The sequence below is a fragment of the Sesamum indicum genome, linkage group LG11, assembly GCF_000512975.1.
Source record: "Sesamum indicum cultivar Zhongzhi No. 13 linkage group LG11, S_indicum_v1.0, whole genome shotgun sequence".
Lineage (NCBI taxonomy): Eukaryota > Viridiplantae > Streptophyta > Magnoliopsida > Lamiales > Pedaliaceae > Sesamum > Sesamum indicum.
Genome location: NC_026155.1, coordinates 6603109 through 6620728, shown reverse-complemented (window position 1 = coordinate 6620728; position 17620 = coordinate 6603109). Strand labels below are relative to the sequence as shown.

Sequence of the window (17620 nt, the reverse complement as noted above, 5' to 3'; positions counted from 1 at the left end):
CGAGGTATTCGACCCGAACTCGCGGAGTCCGCCGCCGTACTGCGCCATATGCCTTAGCGACGTCTGCGGCGGCGATGGATACCGGAAGCTGCCGGAGTGCGGGCACTGCTTCCACGCACAGTGCATCGACGCGTGGTTTAAGTCCCACTCCACGTGTCCGCTCTGCAGAGCTCAAGTCCCTCAGATGATTTCGCTGAAGGGGGATCATCATTACCAGTGGGTCGATCTGATCTCTGACGTTGTTCTGTTGTTTCGGAGTTTCGTGGAGAGAATGTGTAATCCTCTGAACGATGAACTCGCTTCCATGTTCTGCGACAACGTTAGGCGCGTGTCTTAGCTGATTGTTTCATGTTTGTTTTTATTTGTTTTGTTTCATTATTATTTTTTTTCTACTAATTATTTGGAAAGATCAACATTTCAAGTGATTGTAGTTAAAGTCTTTTGAACTTGAGAAAAGTTCAGTAGATGTATCCATTCGTGTTATTATGCTGTTCATGATTCACAATTTTATAATTAAATTATAGGATTAATTACACTTATGCCTCTTTAAAAATGTGAAATTATAATTTCTTCCAAAAAAATTCTGAAATTACACTTGCACTCTCTCCAAAAATTTACTGTTTGCACAGAACCTTTTTCTGTCAGGACGATGTCAGTCAAAAAAATTATATAAATTTCTAACTTTACCCATCATTTAATGTTTTAATATAATAGTTTTGTACTTAGGAAGAAAAAATGTAATGATGTTAATCTTATAAGTATATATATATATATATATGTATAAATGTTAAATGAAGGATAAAATTGAAAAGTATTTTTTTTTTTGCTCTCGTCAGCATTTTCTGTTCAAATTAGGCCTAGCAACGAGTCGAGCTCGACTGTTTTGAATTATGAGTTTGAGCACATTATATAATAATTTATTGTTAATAAACTAATCATTTAAAAAAACAAACAAGCCTTACCAAATTCATAAAACCAAATAGAAACCACAATATATAAAGATTAAATTTGTCAATAAACCATTTGAATAAAAATAAATTATTTACATTTATCAAAATCCAAAAATCTTTCTAAACCCATGTTTGTTCAAAAGTGACAAAGTCCACGTAATGAAGTCGTTCTTGTTGTTATGCTCTCAAACCTACATAAAATAAATGATAATAAATTAAAATAGAACCGTATAACACAATTCAACCAATATGTATATATCTCTTTGCAAGTGAATGAGAATAGCACAAGATTATCAATATGGTTTGCTAGAAATTACCAAACCCAACAAAAGAAATAAAAAGTTACCACGTAATTTGATATCAATACCGATTTAAGTATCAACTCCAACCTTCAATCTCAAACCTCAAATCTCAAATCTCAAACTTCAAACCTCAAATTCACCACATTAATTCATCTCAAAGATGTCACAACATGATGCAATTTAAAAGAAACAATCGAGACAATTATCGACAGTTGAGTTACATGAAGTTACCTTTGGCACATCACCATCAAGAGACAAATTTACATATATTGTTTTTTTGTCGCTCTGTAAATTAATGAATAAAATTTAATACACTTATAATAAGTTAGAAATAATAGTGATATGTTCAAAACTTTTAAAAAACAAAAGAACTTACCAAAGATTTTTTCTTCACTCCAAAGCGTTTTCTCAGCCAATCTCCTCCGCACATCAACACTTGAACCGTATCTGAAGTCAATGATGCACGATATTTGTCTATTACTCTACTTCCCGCACTAAATGTAGCCTCAGAAGCAACAGTGGTGATCGGAATAGCTAAAATATCTCTTGCCATTATCGACAAAATCTTATACTTCAATGAATGAACTCTCCACCATTCCAGAACATCAAAGTCTTTCCCATCATTCTTGTCCTTCTCAAATATATAACAATTCTCCTCAAGATATAAATCAAGTTCAGACTTTTGAGGCTGAATAGATTCCACTGACTTCAGATATTCAGCATACTCAGACCAGCCACATTGAGTTTCAACATTTGTAAGATCTCGATTCGATGGTTTGTTTCTTTGCCCTTCTCCAATTGACTCGTCTTCAATGTTGGAAATAATCATATACTCAGAATAGAGCTCATATAGTGTCTTCCGAACAATAGTAATTTGCCTCTCAACATTCTCTGAAGAATATAGTCTTGGAAAGCAAAATTCAAGCACTCTCAACTTACACCTTGGATCCAAAACAGCTGCTAGACATCAGCAAATTAGTTTCTCCCCAATATTTATCAAACTTGTTTTTCATTCTTGCAACCATGTCTTGAATGAATATATCATTCTCTAATATCTTCTTATCTAACAAAACTTTCACTCTACTCACCTCATTAAGGAACAAATTTGAAGTAGGATAATCACTTCCGGAAACAATGTGTGTAGCTGTCCAAAATAGCTCTAATACCGAGCACACTTTCTCTGCTATTGTCCAATCCTCTGCACTTGGACAAATATCATAATGTGGTTCCCGATCAGCAAACCTTGGGAATACATCTTTGATTTTGATTGCAGCAACCAACATTTCATATGTTGAATTCCAACTTGCCCGACAATCATCAACTAACTTCTTGTCTGGTAAATTCAATTGTTTCACTATCTCAGAAAATATTTTAAGTCTTGCATCGGATCGTCGGACATACTCTACACTATCACGTATAACATCAACAATATTTTTAATCTCAGAAAGTCCATCTTGAGCAATGAGATTAAATATATGGGCGTAACATCTTATGTGGAATAGTCTTCCCTCACAAAGTAGTCTTCTTTTGTTTTTCACATAAATCTTCAGATTTTCAATACATGAATCATTGACAGAAGCATTATCTACCATATGGTGTGGATCTTACCATTGATGCCCCAATCCTCCAAACAACGCCAAATGACATTTGCAATTTCAAGACCTCGACGTGGAGGTGGAATATGAACAAAGTTAAGTACACGCTTCTGTAATTTCCAACTTTCATCAATCCAATGACCTGTAATGACCATGTACTCGATCTTTTGGTTCTTTGATTTCCCACAATCCGTTGTGAGGCTAATTTTGTTAACATTTTTCAATAAACTCTTCAGCTTCTTCTTTTCTGCCTCATAAACGCTGATGCAATAAGCTTTTGCTGTATTTATTGTAATTCCGCGCCACTCAGGCATTCCTTTTCTTTGCATCAAATTGAATCCTTCTTCTTCCACAATAGAAAAAGGATGCTCATGCATCATGATCCAATGAGCCACTGATTCTTTCATCTTCTCCATATCAAACTTCCCAACATACAGACTTGGACACGAAGTTGGATAGTTAGCACAACTTTGCAAGTGCCGATGCAATTGAGTTGTTGGAGTAGTTTTGATTTTGCTATACATCTTCTTACAATGTATACAAGAGATCTTCATAACTCCATCTGCATCCTTCATTTCTGTGAAATTTGACCAAACTGCTGATTTTTTTTGACGTTTGGGTTTTGGTCCTAAAGTTTCATCATCTTTACTAGCCTCCTCAATGTTCTTCTCTGTGCCAATAGTATCCATATCAACTCTATTAATCATCTCTTCATTAGTATCACTAGTTGTTTGTTCAAGTGTTTCCTCGTCACTTTGTATTATTGGACTTGTTGAATCGGTTATAGAAAAAGAAGTACTTGCTGAAATATTCATATCTGAACATTGAGGAGAAAATACTTATTGGCTTGAGGTTTGCTAGAGAAACTATAATCAATTAAAAACTAACCATAAATGCATATTTAGACTGGTAATCAATTAACACAACATTCTAAAACTTCCAAACTCCAGAGGACCAAATTCTAAGTTTTGAGATGATGTTTATGAGGTTCCAAGTTTCCATAACACCACAACTTAACATTCAACAATTCAATAAAGAATTAAACAAATAAAGAATCCCATAAGTATTAAACAAGAATCCAACAACAAGACCAATAAAAATAGCCTATGCTTAGGCTGGCAGAGCAACAGAAATCATTATAAGACCATCTAAAAAGTCTCTCATTCATTGACCATCTGAAGAATCCAACCATGAATCCACTATACCCAACTCATAAACAGGTTCCTCCTTATCTTAGAGAATATCAATAGTATGTGCCCGTAAAGAGCTTGGGCAAATTCTGTGTAACCTATGAGAGATAACCTTCGGTTTTTCCTCCACTTCTTATTACTAATATTACTAATATGCAGATTAAGTATTTGAATTCGTTCTATATTATCTCTTGTTTTATCATATGTTGAGTCCATTCTTGCTGAGAAAATGATTTGCATCACTACAATGATTTGTCTGCCAGCCTAAGCACAATAAAGAATCCGAATTCAGCAAACAGTCGAGGAAATAAGTAGGAGTCTTAGTATTTTTAATATATGACATTTGCTAAAGAATCCAACTTAAACGTATTAGCCGCCAGTGGAGAAGCCACCAAGACTATCAGGAATGAATAACCACAAGAAAACGCTACAACCCAAGAAAAAATAGAAGCGACATAACCAGCGGTAGAAAAAATAGAAGTAATCGTGTGTCAACAGAGAAGCATTACCTGAAAACCGCACTCGTCGCTGTCCTCGTTGCCGACTCGCCTTTCTTGTTGCCGTAAATTTGGGGGTTAGGGTTCTAAGAGTGGATTTGGGGAAGAAATAAGAGAGGGCAAAGAATGGAGATACAAAGAGAAAGAGAGAAAGAGAAAGAAAAAGGAGGAAGAAACGATAAAAAGAGAGAGAAAGAGATTATTATTATTATTAATATTATTATTATCATTATATTATTATTATTATTATTATTATTATTACTACTACTACTATTATTATTATTATTATTATTATAAATCATGAGATCGAATCATTATATTTTTACATAGATATAGTTGAAATTAATATATGTTCACAATATACAAAATTTATATATCTATAAATGTTAGTACAAAATTGATGTAACTATCATATTACATTGTTGAACAACATGGGTTAGTTGGGCTATCAAAATTCAGATCAAACCGTTAGATATGATCAAACTTACAGAAAAATACATTTGATAAAGTTTTAGACTTATTGGATATACGGATGTCGAGATATCGTACTCAAAACATAAAAGTAATCATTCAAGACGGTGTATCGTTGAATCAGGCCATGAGATTTTAAATCATACCGTCTGATATGATCTAATGGACACAGTCTTGTATATATTTAAATTTCGTATGAATCGTGTGTCCGAATTTTAAGATATCGCAAGTATTGATTAAACTTTTCAATCTGATTATATATATAATAAAATAATAATTAGAATTGTTCAACCATCATCATCATCATCATCATCATTATTATTATTATTATTAGTTTTAGATTAATTGATAAGAATTATTAAATTTTGACATAAATTTATAAATAACAAAAAATCATAAGTGAATTACTTGTCAATTTTAAAAAATATAACGTAATACAAATATATATTAAAATATAACATAGTTTATATATGTAATATTAAATAATAATTTTAATTATAAAAAATATTATAATTTACTAAGTTGTTGATTAAATTTATTTTGTATAAAGATTAAATGTATAAATAAAAGTACCATAATTTATTATTATCCAAAATAAAATGTATGATATTGATTAATAATTATAATATATGGTCAATTTTGAGTATAAAATTGATCAAATATTAAATATAAAATTAAATATATAAAAAATTTAAAAATAAAAATATATATAAAAAAATAAAAAAAATATTCACCAGCTCACGAGCCAGCTTACGAGTTGGTGAACAACCACGACTGAGCTCGAGCTCGAGCTCAAAATCGAGCCGGCTCGCTCATCTGCTACCCCTAGTTCAAATCTTAATAGAAGGGAATCAGGTGTAAATTAAAAATTTTCGGAGGGAGTATAAGTGTAATTTGAGAACTTTTTTCGAAAAGCATAATTTAGCATTTTGATAAGAAATCTAAGTGTAATTAACCTTAACTTATATAACTATGTGTTGTAGTTAAATTTCAACACTAATTTCATTCTTAATGTTAGAAAGAATTGAAAAATTATTTAACGTACATAATAGTAATTAGATGCACAATAATTATGATTAAATTAAAAGTTACAAATTACAAGTTTTGATCAAAATGCAGTATTTTTATGTAATTTAATTATAAAAAGTGATTACTGAAAGTGAGACCAAACGACATAAGAAATTATATTTACACTCGAAACACATATTTAATTTATTCAATTTATATATTTAAACGAAAGTATATTGCAGCTACAATATGATTTAATTGGTTTGATAATGAGCAAATTAAATCCAAATTAAAATTTCCCTTTTGTTCAAGTGGATTGAGGTCAAAAAAAAAAAAAAATGGATTGGATCCATAAGTCTAAAAAAACTATAATTTATTACAAATATAAAATTAATTTGAATTGATCCACTAGACTTTCATGTTAATTTTATATTGTTACGTGTTATGAGATGTAATTAAAAGTGTTAAAATTTTATTTTAAAAATAATTTTTTAAAGTGTAATTAAAATTTTATTTTAATTTTTTTTTAAGTTTTTGGATAAATAAAATATTAAAATTATAAAATATTAAAGTGTTTGGCATAATAATTTTCTTATAATATAATAATGACAGGAAAAAATTCAAACTGTTGGAATTTAAATTCATATAACAAATATTTTTACTTGAGGCAAAAAAATAAAAAAATACATATATGCTATATAAAGGGTAAAGGTGAATATTAACAAAGTCGTGAGGGTATTTTGGTCCTTCAAAATATTAAAAATATCGATGTTTAATTAATATAATTATTTTTATTCAAGAAGACTACTATTGAGCTGGTCACGTGCACCGTTTTAGCTATTTTCATAAATTTCAGTTATGTTTGTTCTTAACGTATAAAATTTTAAAATTACAGGATATTAAAATGGATTCACACAAAAATAAAAAAATTATAGTTTTTTCAAAATTATTTGAAGCAAGCACTTAGATTTATTGAAGGTGATGTGGGTAAAAATGAAAATTCTCAATAAAATAAGAATAATGAATCCTATTTTTCATACTTGGAAAACTCTGTGGGGTGATAATAATTTTTCCTTTCATTAACTTAGATAAATGAGATATGAACTATTTGATGAAATAAAGAGAGTAAAGAGAAAGAAAATTCCCCTCTAATGTGTGAGAGTATGGGCCTATTTTAGTCTTGTGAAAAATTTGTTTTGAAAAATTATTACGTGGAGGTGGCAATTTTAGTCTTGCGAAAAATTTGTACATTGAGCACAAAAATCATCATAATTTGCTAAAACCGCCGGCAAATTTTTTGGGGCATTTTAGTAATTTTTGGTCATTCTTTAATATGCAAAATTTTCAAAATTATGGGCTATCGAAATGAATTCATACAAAACTAAAATTATAATTTTTACAAAATATTTGAAGCAAGAACTTATATATATTGAAGAAAAAACATAATAATATATATACAAAATGACTATATATAGCAGTCAATTATGAAGCAAGAACTTGTCGGAAAGTGTAATTTGCAATTTCCAAAGTATTATGCATGTATATGACTCCTTAAGGTTAACCAGTAAAATAAATTATCCATAGAAAATTGATATTTTATCCGTAGGAAAGTGCTAGTCAAATAATATCCATAGGAACATGTTACTAATTAATTGAATGTTTGCTCTCCTATATAAAGGTTTGTAATCTTGAAGTTGAGGCAATGGATGAATGAATGAAAAAGATTTGTAGTACAAAATCATGGACCGACCATGCGTGACAAAAGAATCATACTCTTTTTTTTTTCGAACACCCAGAAAACTTCCTATATGTGTTTACACTTTTTTCTTACTAAATGGAAGAGAGAAGAAACAATAAGCTATTTATATGAGGAAGAAGAAGAAATAAATCTTTTCCACCAAATTTTCATTTATCGATACAATTTTCCTCCAAATTTGCACCCACTTAATGAAAATCATCTGCCTTTAGCAACTTAATGGTTACCCCTCTTGTGTCCTGAAATTAAAAAAAAAAAATACATATATGGGATGTAATGTCCAAATCATCTACAGTATGAGACCAAAATTAAAAATAGGTCTATTTATGAGATAAAAAATGCAATTTACCCTCACATGAACTTTGGGACATTGTTGAAGATCGAGGGATTACTTCTCATACTTTGGAGAAAGTAGCCGAATTCACAAATCCACAGAAAAAAAGAGCATTAAGGGAACAAGATAAGGGATACAAAAGCCTTGTCCTTTATGCACTAAGGAGTGGGTCAATCAATTTTTCCGCGTATTGCTAGTGCCAAGACTGTAAAAGAGGAATGGAAAATTTTGAAAAATCAATTTGGAGGATATGAGAAGGTGATCATGATCAAGCTACAAAACTTGTGCCGAAATTTTGACAATCTATCCATGAAAGACTAGGAGAATGTTCAAAATTTCTTTCTAGAGTTTCCTCCGAGTAAATAAAATAAGAGGCTATGGAGACACTTTAGAAGAGAAAAAAATCATTCAGAAAGTTCGACGATGCTTATCGGTGAAATTTGAGCATATTGTTGTAGCAATCAAAGAAGTTAATATTTTATCAATATTAACTTTTGACGAGCTCATTCCTTGAAGCCCATGAAAAAAGGATAAGCAGATTTACAACTCAAGACTTGGAGCAAGTTTTTCAAGGAAAAGTAAATCTTTCGCAAAAATAGGAAAAATAGGACAATGATTTGCAGTATGAAAAAAAATATGTCTGCACAATCACATGGAAGAGGTCGTGGGAGATACCAAAATTATCGTGGTCGAGGTCAAGGAGGACAATGCACTTCTAACTCGAGAGGTTCTACTCAAGACTCGAATTTTCATTGCCGTATTTGTCGATGGCCACGACATGAACAAGTGTTGGAGAAATGCAAAAAGTATAGAAATGCAGGCGACTCTCAACGAGATTATTAATACCAAGAAGACTGTGAGGGAAAGATGCCAACTTCATCGAAAAGGAAGAAGGAGACTAGGTATTTCAATCATATTTAAATTCTCAACAATTTGTAAATATCTGGTATGTGGACAATAGATGCAGCAATCACATGTCTGGAAATAAGATATGTTTGTAGATCTTGATGAATCTTTATTCATTAGAAGTAAAATTTGAAAATAACAAATCTCTCAAGATCAGTGGAAAAGAAGCTATTACAGTCCAACAAAAAGGAGGTTAGATCAATATATCAAAGATGTATTTTACATACCAGAATTGACTCAAAATTTATTGAGCGTGGGGCAACTGTTGAACAAAACTAAACAAGTTACAGTTCGATAATAATATTTGCATCATTATGGTAAACAAAGGAAATATATAGTTGTAAAAATTAAGATGAGTCAGAACAAAGTTTTCCCTTTCAATCTACAAGAGTACTATTAATGGAGATCATAATATTTGGCATTTGAGATACGGACATTTGAGCTATAAAGTCGTAAGTCTGTTAAAAAGAAAGAACATGGTATTTGAGCTTTCAAATGTTTTAGATCAAGATGGGCCATGTGAATGATGCATTTCAGAAAAAATGCATCGCCTACCATTTTTGAAAATATCCTATAGAGCCAAAGTCCTTATTGAGATGGCGCATGATGATATTTGTGGACCAATACAAACTCCATTTTTCAATGATTATTGGTATTTTCTCTTATTTTTTTGATGATTACACTAGGATGATGTGGGTGTATTTTTTAATCAAAATTAGAAGCATATTTTAAATTTTTGGTGTTCAAGACACTAGTTGAGAATCAGTTTGGAAGAAAGATAAAAAATTCTCCGTACTGATCGAGGAGAATTTATTGGAAAGGAATCCAGAAGCAATTGACGGTACGACACAACCCACAACAAAATGGTATCACAGAGCAGAAAAATCGCACTATTATGGAAATGGCTCGAAGCATGATGGCAGGCAAGGGGCTCCCAAAATCTTTTTAGGTAGAAGCAGTAAATACATCTATATATATTTTGAATTTGTCACTGATAAAGTCGGTTTCGAATAAGACACCATATGAGGCATGGCATCAAAGAAAGCCTTAGGTAAATCATTTTGAAGTTTTTGGCTGCATTGCTTATTCTCATATTCCATCTCAACAATGGAAAGAATTTGATGAAAAAGGCAAGAAACTTATCCTTATTAGATATAGTGATCAATCCAAGGGATATCGATTGTTTGACCCGAGAAAACAAAAACTTACAATTTCTCGAGATGTTATTTTTGATAAAATGCTATTATGGAATTGGGATGTTGATCAGACTGTTCCGTCTCAATCGATATCACCAATGTTTTTATCAGAACGAAATGATCAATCAAGTACGAGCGATGATTTAAGGACATCAAATAGTCATGATATTGAACCGAAATCGAAGAGTCCGGTAAGGAAAGTTCAGATCTTAAGAGAAATATATGATTCATGTGATATTGCATTTTTTGACAGTGAGCCACAAAATTTTGATGAAGTTGTAAAGGAGGAAGTTTGGCAAAAAGAAATGAATGAAGAGATTGCTAGCATTGAGAAAAATCATACATGGGATCTTATAAACCTTTCAGATGAAAAAAAATGTGATAGGCGTAAAGTGGATCTACAAGACAAAATACAAGCGCAAAGCTAGCTTAGTTGCGAAAGGATATTCTCAACTACCCGGAGTTGATTTCACAAAGACATTTGCACCAGTGGTAAGATTGGAGACAATCTGTATTGTTCTTACTACATCTGTTCAGCTGGATTACCAGTTTATCTTGGATGTGAAATTAGTTTTTCTCAATGGCGAATTAGAAGAAGAAGTGTACGTGGGCAACCCACAGACTATATTGTTCAAAGGAAAGAAGAAAAAGTCTATCGTCTCAGAAAAACATTATACGGGTTCGAACAAGCACCTTGAGCTTGGAACAACAAGATTGGTGGATATTCTCAATCTAATAGATTCGAAAGAAGTCAAAATGAGCCGTCGTTGTATGCAAAAAAAGGTACAAAAGTTTTCTTATTGTTTGTCTTTACGTCGATGACTTGATTTATGCTGGGACAAATCCAATCATGGTGCAAGATTTCAAAAAGGCAATGATGAGGGAATTCGAAATGATTGACTTAGAATTGATGAAATATTTCTTGAAATTCAAGTCCATTAGTCAAAAGGACAAATTTTTATCTCTCAAGAAAAATATCTTGAAGGTGTGTTAAAATTTTTTTCAAATGATAACTGCAAACCAATCTTGACTCCACTTGCAATCAATGTGAAGTTGCAGTTAAATAACGGTGCATCTAAAGTTGATCTGAAAATTTATCAAAGTCTTGTAAGTTCTCTGATCTAATTGACTAACACAAGGTCCGATATTGTATGCCCAGTTAGCCTAATATCAAGATTCATGAACGAACCAAGCAAATTGCACTTTGCAACTGCTAAGAGAATTTTGCGCTACTTTCAAAGGTACAAGGAAACTTGGCATTAGATATGTCAAAGAGAAAGAAATTAGTTTATTGGATATATAGATAGTGATTGGGCTGGATTCTTAGATGATAAAAAAAGTACGTTGGGCTACGTGTTTTGCTTAGGAATAAAAATAATTTCGTGGGCATAAAAAAAACAAAAATCAATAGCAATCTCATCAGTCGAAGCAGAATATATTGCCGCGATCGATGCAACTTGTGAAGCAATTTGGTTAAGAATGATTTTACGTGATGTGGAGCAACAACAGGAAGCTCCCACAAAAATCTTGCCTGACAATATGTCTACTATTGCAATGACGAAGAATCGTATTTTCCATGCAAGGTCGAAGCACATTGAACTTCGTTATTATTTCATAAAGAACTGTGTAAGTAATTTGAAAATTTACTTGGAGTTCATCAGTACAAATGAACAGTTATCTAATGGTTTCACTGAAGCTCTAAGTTAATTAAAAAAAAATTGAGCAATTTTGAAATAGGATCGGAATTACGAATTAAGATGGGGTGTTGAAAATTGTAATTTGCGATTTCCAAAGTATTATTCATGTAAATGACTTCTCAAAGTTAACAAGTTAAAAATTTTATCCATAGGAAAGTGTTAGTAAAATATTTATCCATAGGAATATGTTAATTTAATGTTTGCTCTGTGATATAAAGGTTTGTAACCTTGAAGCTGAGGCAATGAATGAGTGAATAAAAAATATTTGTGGTACAAAATCTCTCCAATATATCAATAACTTTTTCTTCTCAAAATCTTCTTCCAAATTCCCAAGAGAGCTTAGATTATTGAAGCATAGGCCAAAATACTAACCCTATGTTTGATTTTGTAATTTGCACACCTGCACTAGGTGTGCAATTTTAATTTTAAATATTTTTTTTATTCTTTTCTCTCTCTTCTTTCTTTTCTCTCTCTTCTTACATCTTGTCGCAACCTTCTTCTCTTTCTTTTTTTTCTTCTTTCTTCTTCTTATTATATGTGTTATATATTATTTAATATATAATATTTGTGAAATGTAATTAATAATTACCACTAAAAAATAATTATTAACTTATGAAATCATTGATATTAAAGATATTTAATATCAATGCTACTTAATTAAAATATGTAAAACTTTTCTACCCAACGGAATACTGTACCAGTTGCATACACTACTGACAATATATCAGGATTATATACCTAATCCATATTTTTATTACTTCAATTATCTATTAAAATTTATCAGTTCACATATAAAATTCTAATGAATGTATTTTCAACATATTATATAGTGCATTTAACTCTTGATTACAAATTTTTTCAACTTAGACCATTTAAATCTTTTTTACTTATAATTTTTCCTATTTCACTGAAGTATTTGAGAAATTTAAAATTTGAGGACAATATACCAATAATACATACTTAATTCTAAATTTTTTATTTAAATTTTATATATTATATTTTTTCATTCCAAAGATAAAGTCTAACAAATTATTTTGGAGACAATACTACAATGTATTTAATTATGCATTAAAATTATAATTATTATTTAAAATATAAAAAGAAATTCCTCAATAAAAAAAAAATTACATAACATAAATATATATATTATATTTCACTAATAAACAAAATACTATATACATACACATATATATTACTAAATATATATATTCAAAGACATGATTTGACAATAAACAGTAACTCCTGTCTCCCATATCCCAATATCAAACCTACACCACTTATTTTACACTATTTTATATTATATCAAAACACAAATCCAAACATATCATTTATCTCAAAACACATACTTACTTAATCTCTATTTTTCTCTCTTTATCTCCAAAACATCAAAATAAAAACATTCAAAATATTAATCCAAATATAATGTAAGTTTTATTCTCGAATGCAAGATTAAAGTGGTGTGTACTCTCCTAAATATGCGAACTTTGCTTTGAAAAACGCAACCTAGTTTGGCACGTTGGTCAGGGGACGGAAGCCATGCGCAAGGCTGGCTTGCCAGATCCTTTCAATATCGAACATCATGTTTCCACACTCGTGCACATTCCATTCTTCCAAAGCATGCAGTATTCCAGCTATGCGCCATGCGCTGATCACTCTTCTTGGCAGCCAATTCTGTCGTAAAGGAAAAGAAACTTTGAGATCTCCAATAGGTATTAGAGAAAGGCTACGATCGAGAAGAATGGTGTTTGCAAGTAAATTAAAAGAAAAGCATCTGGATGTTGAATGATAAGGGATAAAAATTGAAAAGAGTATTTTCTTATTTACAGAATCTGACGATTTAATCCAAAAGGTTTAACAGTTTCCTACTAATTTCTGCACCTTATTAGTAAAATTATAAATATTAAAGTTGTTTTCTCATATACTCAAATACTTTAAACATTTTCTACTTTTCATTCTTATTTTTAAGGGAAAAGTATCATTTTAGGCCGCTAAATATGCCTAATTTTAATTTTAGTCCGATAACTACGCACATATTTGTTTAGGTTCAATAACTTACGAAATTGTTTACTTTTAGTACTCTGGCAGATTTTCGGACAATTTCACCTCTATGCAACTTTTGAAAGGCAGTTTTAGTTCATATGCACTCATAGGGGTAAAATTGTCCAAAAATATGACAGAAGACTAAAAGTAAGTAATTTCGTAAGTTACTGGACATAAACAAAAAATAGACATAGTTATTGAACTAAAATTAAAATTAGACATATTTAACGGATTAAAATAATACTTTTCCCTATTTTTAAACACTAAACTTACTACTTTCTCTACAACTTATGTCCAACTTAAGTTGTTTTACTATTTTCCGTGGCGTTCGTTTTACTAAATCAAACAAAATTTTATCCCTAACCTCACAAGAGTCGACGTTTTCAAGATGCTTTGGAGCCAACATTGCTGGTGTGCTGAGGTAGACGCAGTCATTGCGCGTTTTCTTTGGAGGAAAATGGGAGAACGGTATGAATATCGTTCCTTTTGATGCCTTAAGTTGTTCGACTTCACTTAGATCATCTCCTACTAACCATATCTGCAAGAGTAGCATTTCGTATTAGCATACTTCCACTATCAATTAGTCGATATTTTCAAGATGTTTGGAAGCGAACCTTTGGAGAATTGTGCTTAGAGAGGACCAAACTGTTTCCAGCCTCATTGCCAAGCTTCGCTTTAAGTTTCTCATACTCATCTCCAGACGTTGTATAAACCTTTTGAGATTACAGAGAGCACGTAAAGGCAAAATTGGTGCAGACAAAAGCTATGAATCCCGTCAAACTTTACTATAATCGATGCATGCAAGAAATCAGGTATTCCCAGTAACACTAGGTTTTCCCCAGTTCAACCTTCTCCAAAATAAGATGTAAAAGAAAAAGTAAGTACAGGGTCCCCGATTTATGTTTGAAATTTTGAAAAAAATCTGTTTAATTTTGATCTAGAAATAGTATAAGATGTACGAGCTAAGATATTATAAATAATCGTCGCCAAACACCCTCTAATCTAAAATGTCGTAAAGTGTTGCCGCGATGTTAGAATAATTGCTAACGTACCTGAATTCCTCGTTTGCATAAGGCAAGGGCAATAGAGCTAGAAACCTTTGATAATTTGCCTCGAAGGAGAACTTGCTTTGTTCCTTTCGGAACGCTGTTGAGCACAACGGCAACCGCTAAGCTACTCCCATCTACCAGCTTCAGTTTGAGCTCGGGATGCTTTCTCAAGAACAACTCACCATTTTCGTTAAGCCCTGCATCCTGCATCATATGTACTAAATAACTGCTCTATCCTTGTGCTGCAAAATGTCTGGCTGTAGAGCCACTACAAGAAAAAAAAACATCTTTTCCTACATTACAGTTAAATGTAATCAATATTATCAATCACGACTAAATAAATCAATGTGAAACATTAAGTTTCACAAACTTGATCAGAATTTGGCATGGTTCTTGGTCTTGGTTTCCAATTTGACTAATGTTCATGCGTTGTTTGTCGAAACAATGGCTAAGTCGTCATTATAAAGGCATTTTTCACTTTTAGCTATGGTAATTAACGTTAGTAAAATGTTCTATATTTCTTGTCTATTTAGAGCTGTTACTTGCCAGATTCAGCAGGCCCAGGGTCAAGACTTTGACGCCCTTTTTCTCGGCTTCTAGTATACTGTCCTCAATCATATTATTTATTGATTTTCTCTGCGATTGTATTTGGTACTGCAAGTGCATGAAGCTAATGTTAGAAAACTTGAAACTTATTGTGTTGCAATAAAGTGACAACATCTGTGTGATCTTTACTTGAATGCTATATTTTGGAATAGCCCATGTCTGCAGTTTTAGATGTTTGAAGACGTTTCTCTCAATAATAAACGCTCGGCCATAGATCCAAGTGACAATCATCGACCAGAGCGTGACCGGCCACATTAACCACAAGTACCACTTAGATTTTTGAGGTTCGGAGGCCAAGTATGGGAACCCTAGACGGAGATGATATATAGATTCTGGTGTTGTCAGGTGAGTCAAATGAACAACATCAGGTGCTTCCGCCTTTCTGAGAAGTGATTTTTCGTATAATGAATCGGAAGATTTGTCTATGGTACCATAGACATAGTCGTAGAACGGCATGAATAGTGAGTAATTGGTCCGGAATTGGGTGTGATGCAGTGAGTGGTACCTGCATCACCAAAAATACCGTCAGTTGAATTAAATTATATAGTTGAACATTCTTTTTAAACTGTATACTCTTCTCAAATTGTATGTCAGTTACATATCTTTACCGCACTAGTCATATAATGTAGTAGAGTTAGTCTGTAGCTACAAATTTTTCCAGGAGTAAATATATTCATTGCTGCATAAGTGATAGTACTGTTAGTGTTGAATGGAGAGAAGAAAAGAATGTTTGTTTAAAGAGTTGTGTAGGCATAAGAGGATTTATAATAAAAATAGTAAGATTTTACTTTTGTTTGCATAAACTAATAAAAATTCACATGTTATCCTAACAAAAATTACACCAAATTATTTTATTTAAGAAAATTTTTTATTCATGTGATGTAATATATGTTTGAATGAAATAAAAGATGCAATATATTATTTTTTCGGCTTTTCACATGACAAATGAAATGCTTTATGAACGTGGTGTCTATACATACACACAACATCCAATTCAATTTTGTAATAAAAGATCCAGTAACCAATAAAAATAACTGCAGTATGAATTTTCTTGAAATAAATAGAATTTAGAACTAGGGAAAATTGCAATTTTAGTTTTGTAAGTATAGGGAGGTATATAACAATTTTAGCCGTATATAAATTTATTTTGATAATTTTATCTTCTAATTTTAAATGTCACACATTAAAGATAAATATAACAAGAAAAGTGCACGGGACATGCACGTGATGAGGTTAGTTAGGTGTAGTTTTCCGGCCATTTTAGCAAACAGGAGTCATTTTTATCCTCAATGTATGAATTTTATAAAATTACATGACAAAATTATCAAAATAAACTCGTAAAGAACTAATCCTCAAAAAGTGAAATTATATTTAATATAGACGAAGATGGATACTTACGAAGGTGTGTAGATGAGGTACTTGAGGGGTGGGAATAAGGAGAAGAGGCGTTTGGGGATGAGCTCAAAGTTGCAGTGGCCCATGTTGTTCATGAAATCAACGAAAGTGAGATAACTAGCAATTGAGAGGATGGAAGCATTCCCCATCAACAGAGTGAACAGCAGTGGGAGTGAGAAGATGAGGTAGTACGCAATATGCTCAGCAAATGGATGAATCACAGCTGCACCAAATGGAGATTAATAGGTCATAAGTTATATATATACCCACAACATCATATTATAAGTATATAAGTCGACCCTTTGTCTTCTTACAAGTAATGGGCTCAGTGACGATGGAGGAGTGGTGGTGCGAGTGATAGCGGGAGTAAAGGAAGTGATGGTGCAACGCCCTATGAAACCAGTAGTATATGAACTCCACTGGGCCAGCATGGAATAAAAATGTCCAGATCACCCCGTCGGCCCTCCACCAGGGCAGACGATGAGCTGCCTGCATGTGTCTGGATCCCAGGTAGAACAAAATCCCATTTAATATAATTTGGTCGTCCCTGCAAGTTATTTCGACGCTTGTTTAGAATTATATTTAAATTTCCCATAATGTCATATTCTTGTGTTTTGATCATAAGTAT

At 31.9% G+C, this 17620-nt stretch overlaps 3 protein-coding genes across 3 annotated transcripts in view; all 3 read right to left on the bottom strand.

Moving 5' to 3' along the window:
* On the bottom strand, nucleotides 964–2219 carry LOC105173437 (zinc finger BED domain-containing protein RICESLEEPER 1). The gene is made up of 3 exons (XM_020697655.1): nucleotides 1629–2219; nucleotides 1484–1537; nucleotides 964–1141 (listed from the first exon to the last, which is right to left on the bottom strand). The coding sequence occupies exons 1-3, from the start codon at nucleotides 2079–2081 to the stop codon at nucleotides 1136–1138; spliced, it is 513 nt and encodes a 170-aa protein (XP_020553314.1). The 5' UTR covers nucleotides 2082–2219; the 3' UTR covers nucleotides 964–1135.
* LOC110012927 (zinc finger BED domain-containing protein RICESLEEPER 4-like) lies at nucleotides 2838–3662 on the bottom strand. The gene has a single exon (XM_020698057.1). It carries the CDS (start codon nucleotides 3660–3662, stop codon nucleotides 2838–2840), a length of 825 nt encoding a protein of 274 aa, XP_020553716.1.
* Nucleotides 13274–17620, bottom strand: part of LOC105173436 (protein ECERIFERUM 1-like) — a 5014-nt gene continuing 667 nt past the window's right edge. The window contains exons 3-10 of the mRNA XM_011095164.2: nucleotides 17307–17540; nucleotides 16996–17215; nucleotides 15727–16102; nucleotides 15538–15645; nucleotides 14995–15195; nucleotides 14557–14655; nucleotides 14307–14480; nucleotides 13274–13573 (exon numbers count right to left, since the gene is read on the bottom strand). Of these exons, the coding sequence (XP_011093466.1) occupies nucleotides 13406–13573; nucleotides 14307–14480; nucleotides 14557–14655; nucleotides 14995–15195; nucleotides 15538–15645; nucleotides 15727–16102; nucleotides 16996–17215; nucleotides 17307–17540 (1580 nt within the window). The 3' untranslated portion in view covers nucleotides 13274–13405. The remainder of the gene's footprint in view (nucleotides 13574–14306; nucleotides 14481–14556; nucleotides 14656–14994; nucleotides 15196–15537; nucleotides 15646–15726; nucleotides 16103–16995; nucleotides 17216–17306; nucleotides 17541–17620) is intronic.

Coding starts and splice junctions, on each gene's coding strand:
- LOC105173437 (XM_020697655.1), bottom strand. CDS start 2,081: ATGATTATTTCCAACATTGAAGACGAGTCAATTGGAGAAGGGCAAAGA. Junction 1,538..1,628: donor GAGTGAAGAAAAAATCTTTG/GTAAGTTCTTTT, acceptor ATTAATTTACAG/AGCGACAAAAAAACAATATA.
- LOC110012927 (XM_020698057.1), bottom strand. CDS start 3,662: ATGAATATTTCAGCAAGTACTTCTTTTTCTATAACCGATTCAACAAGT.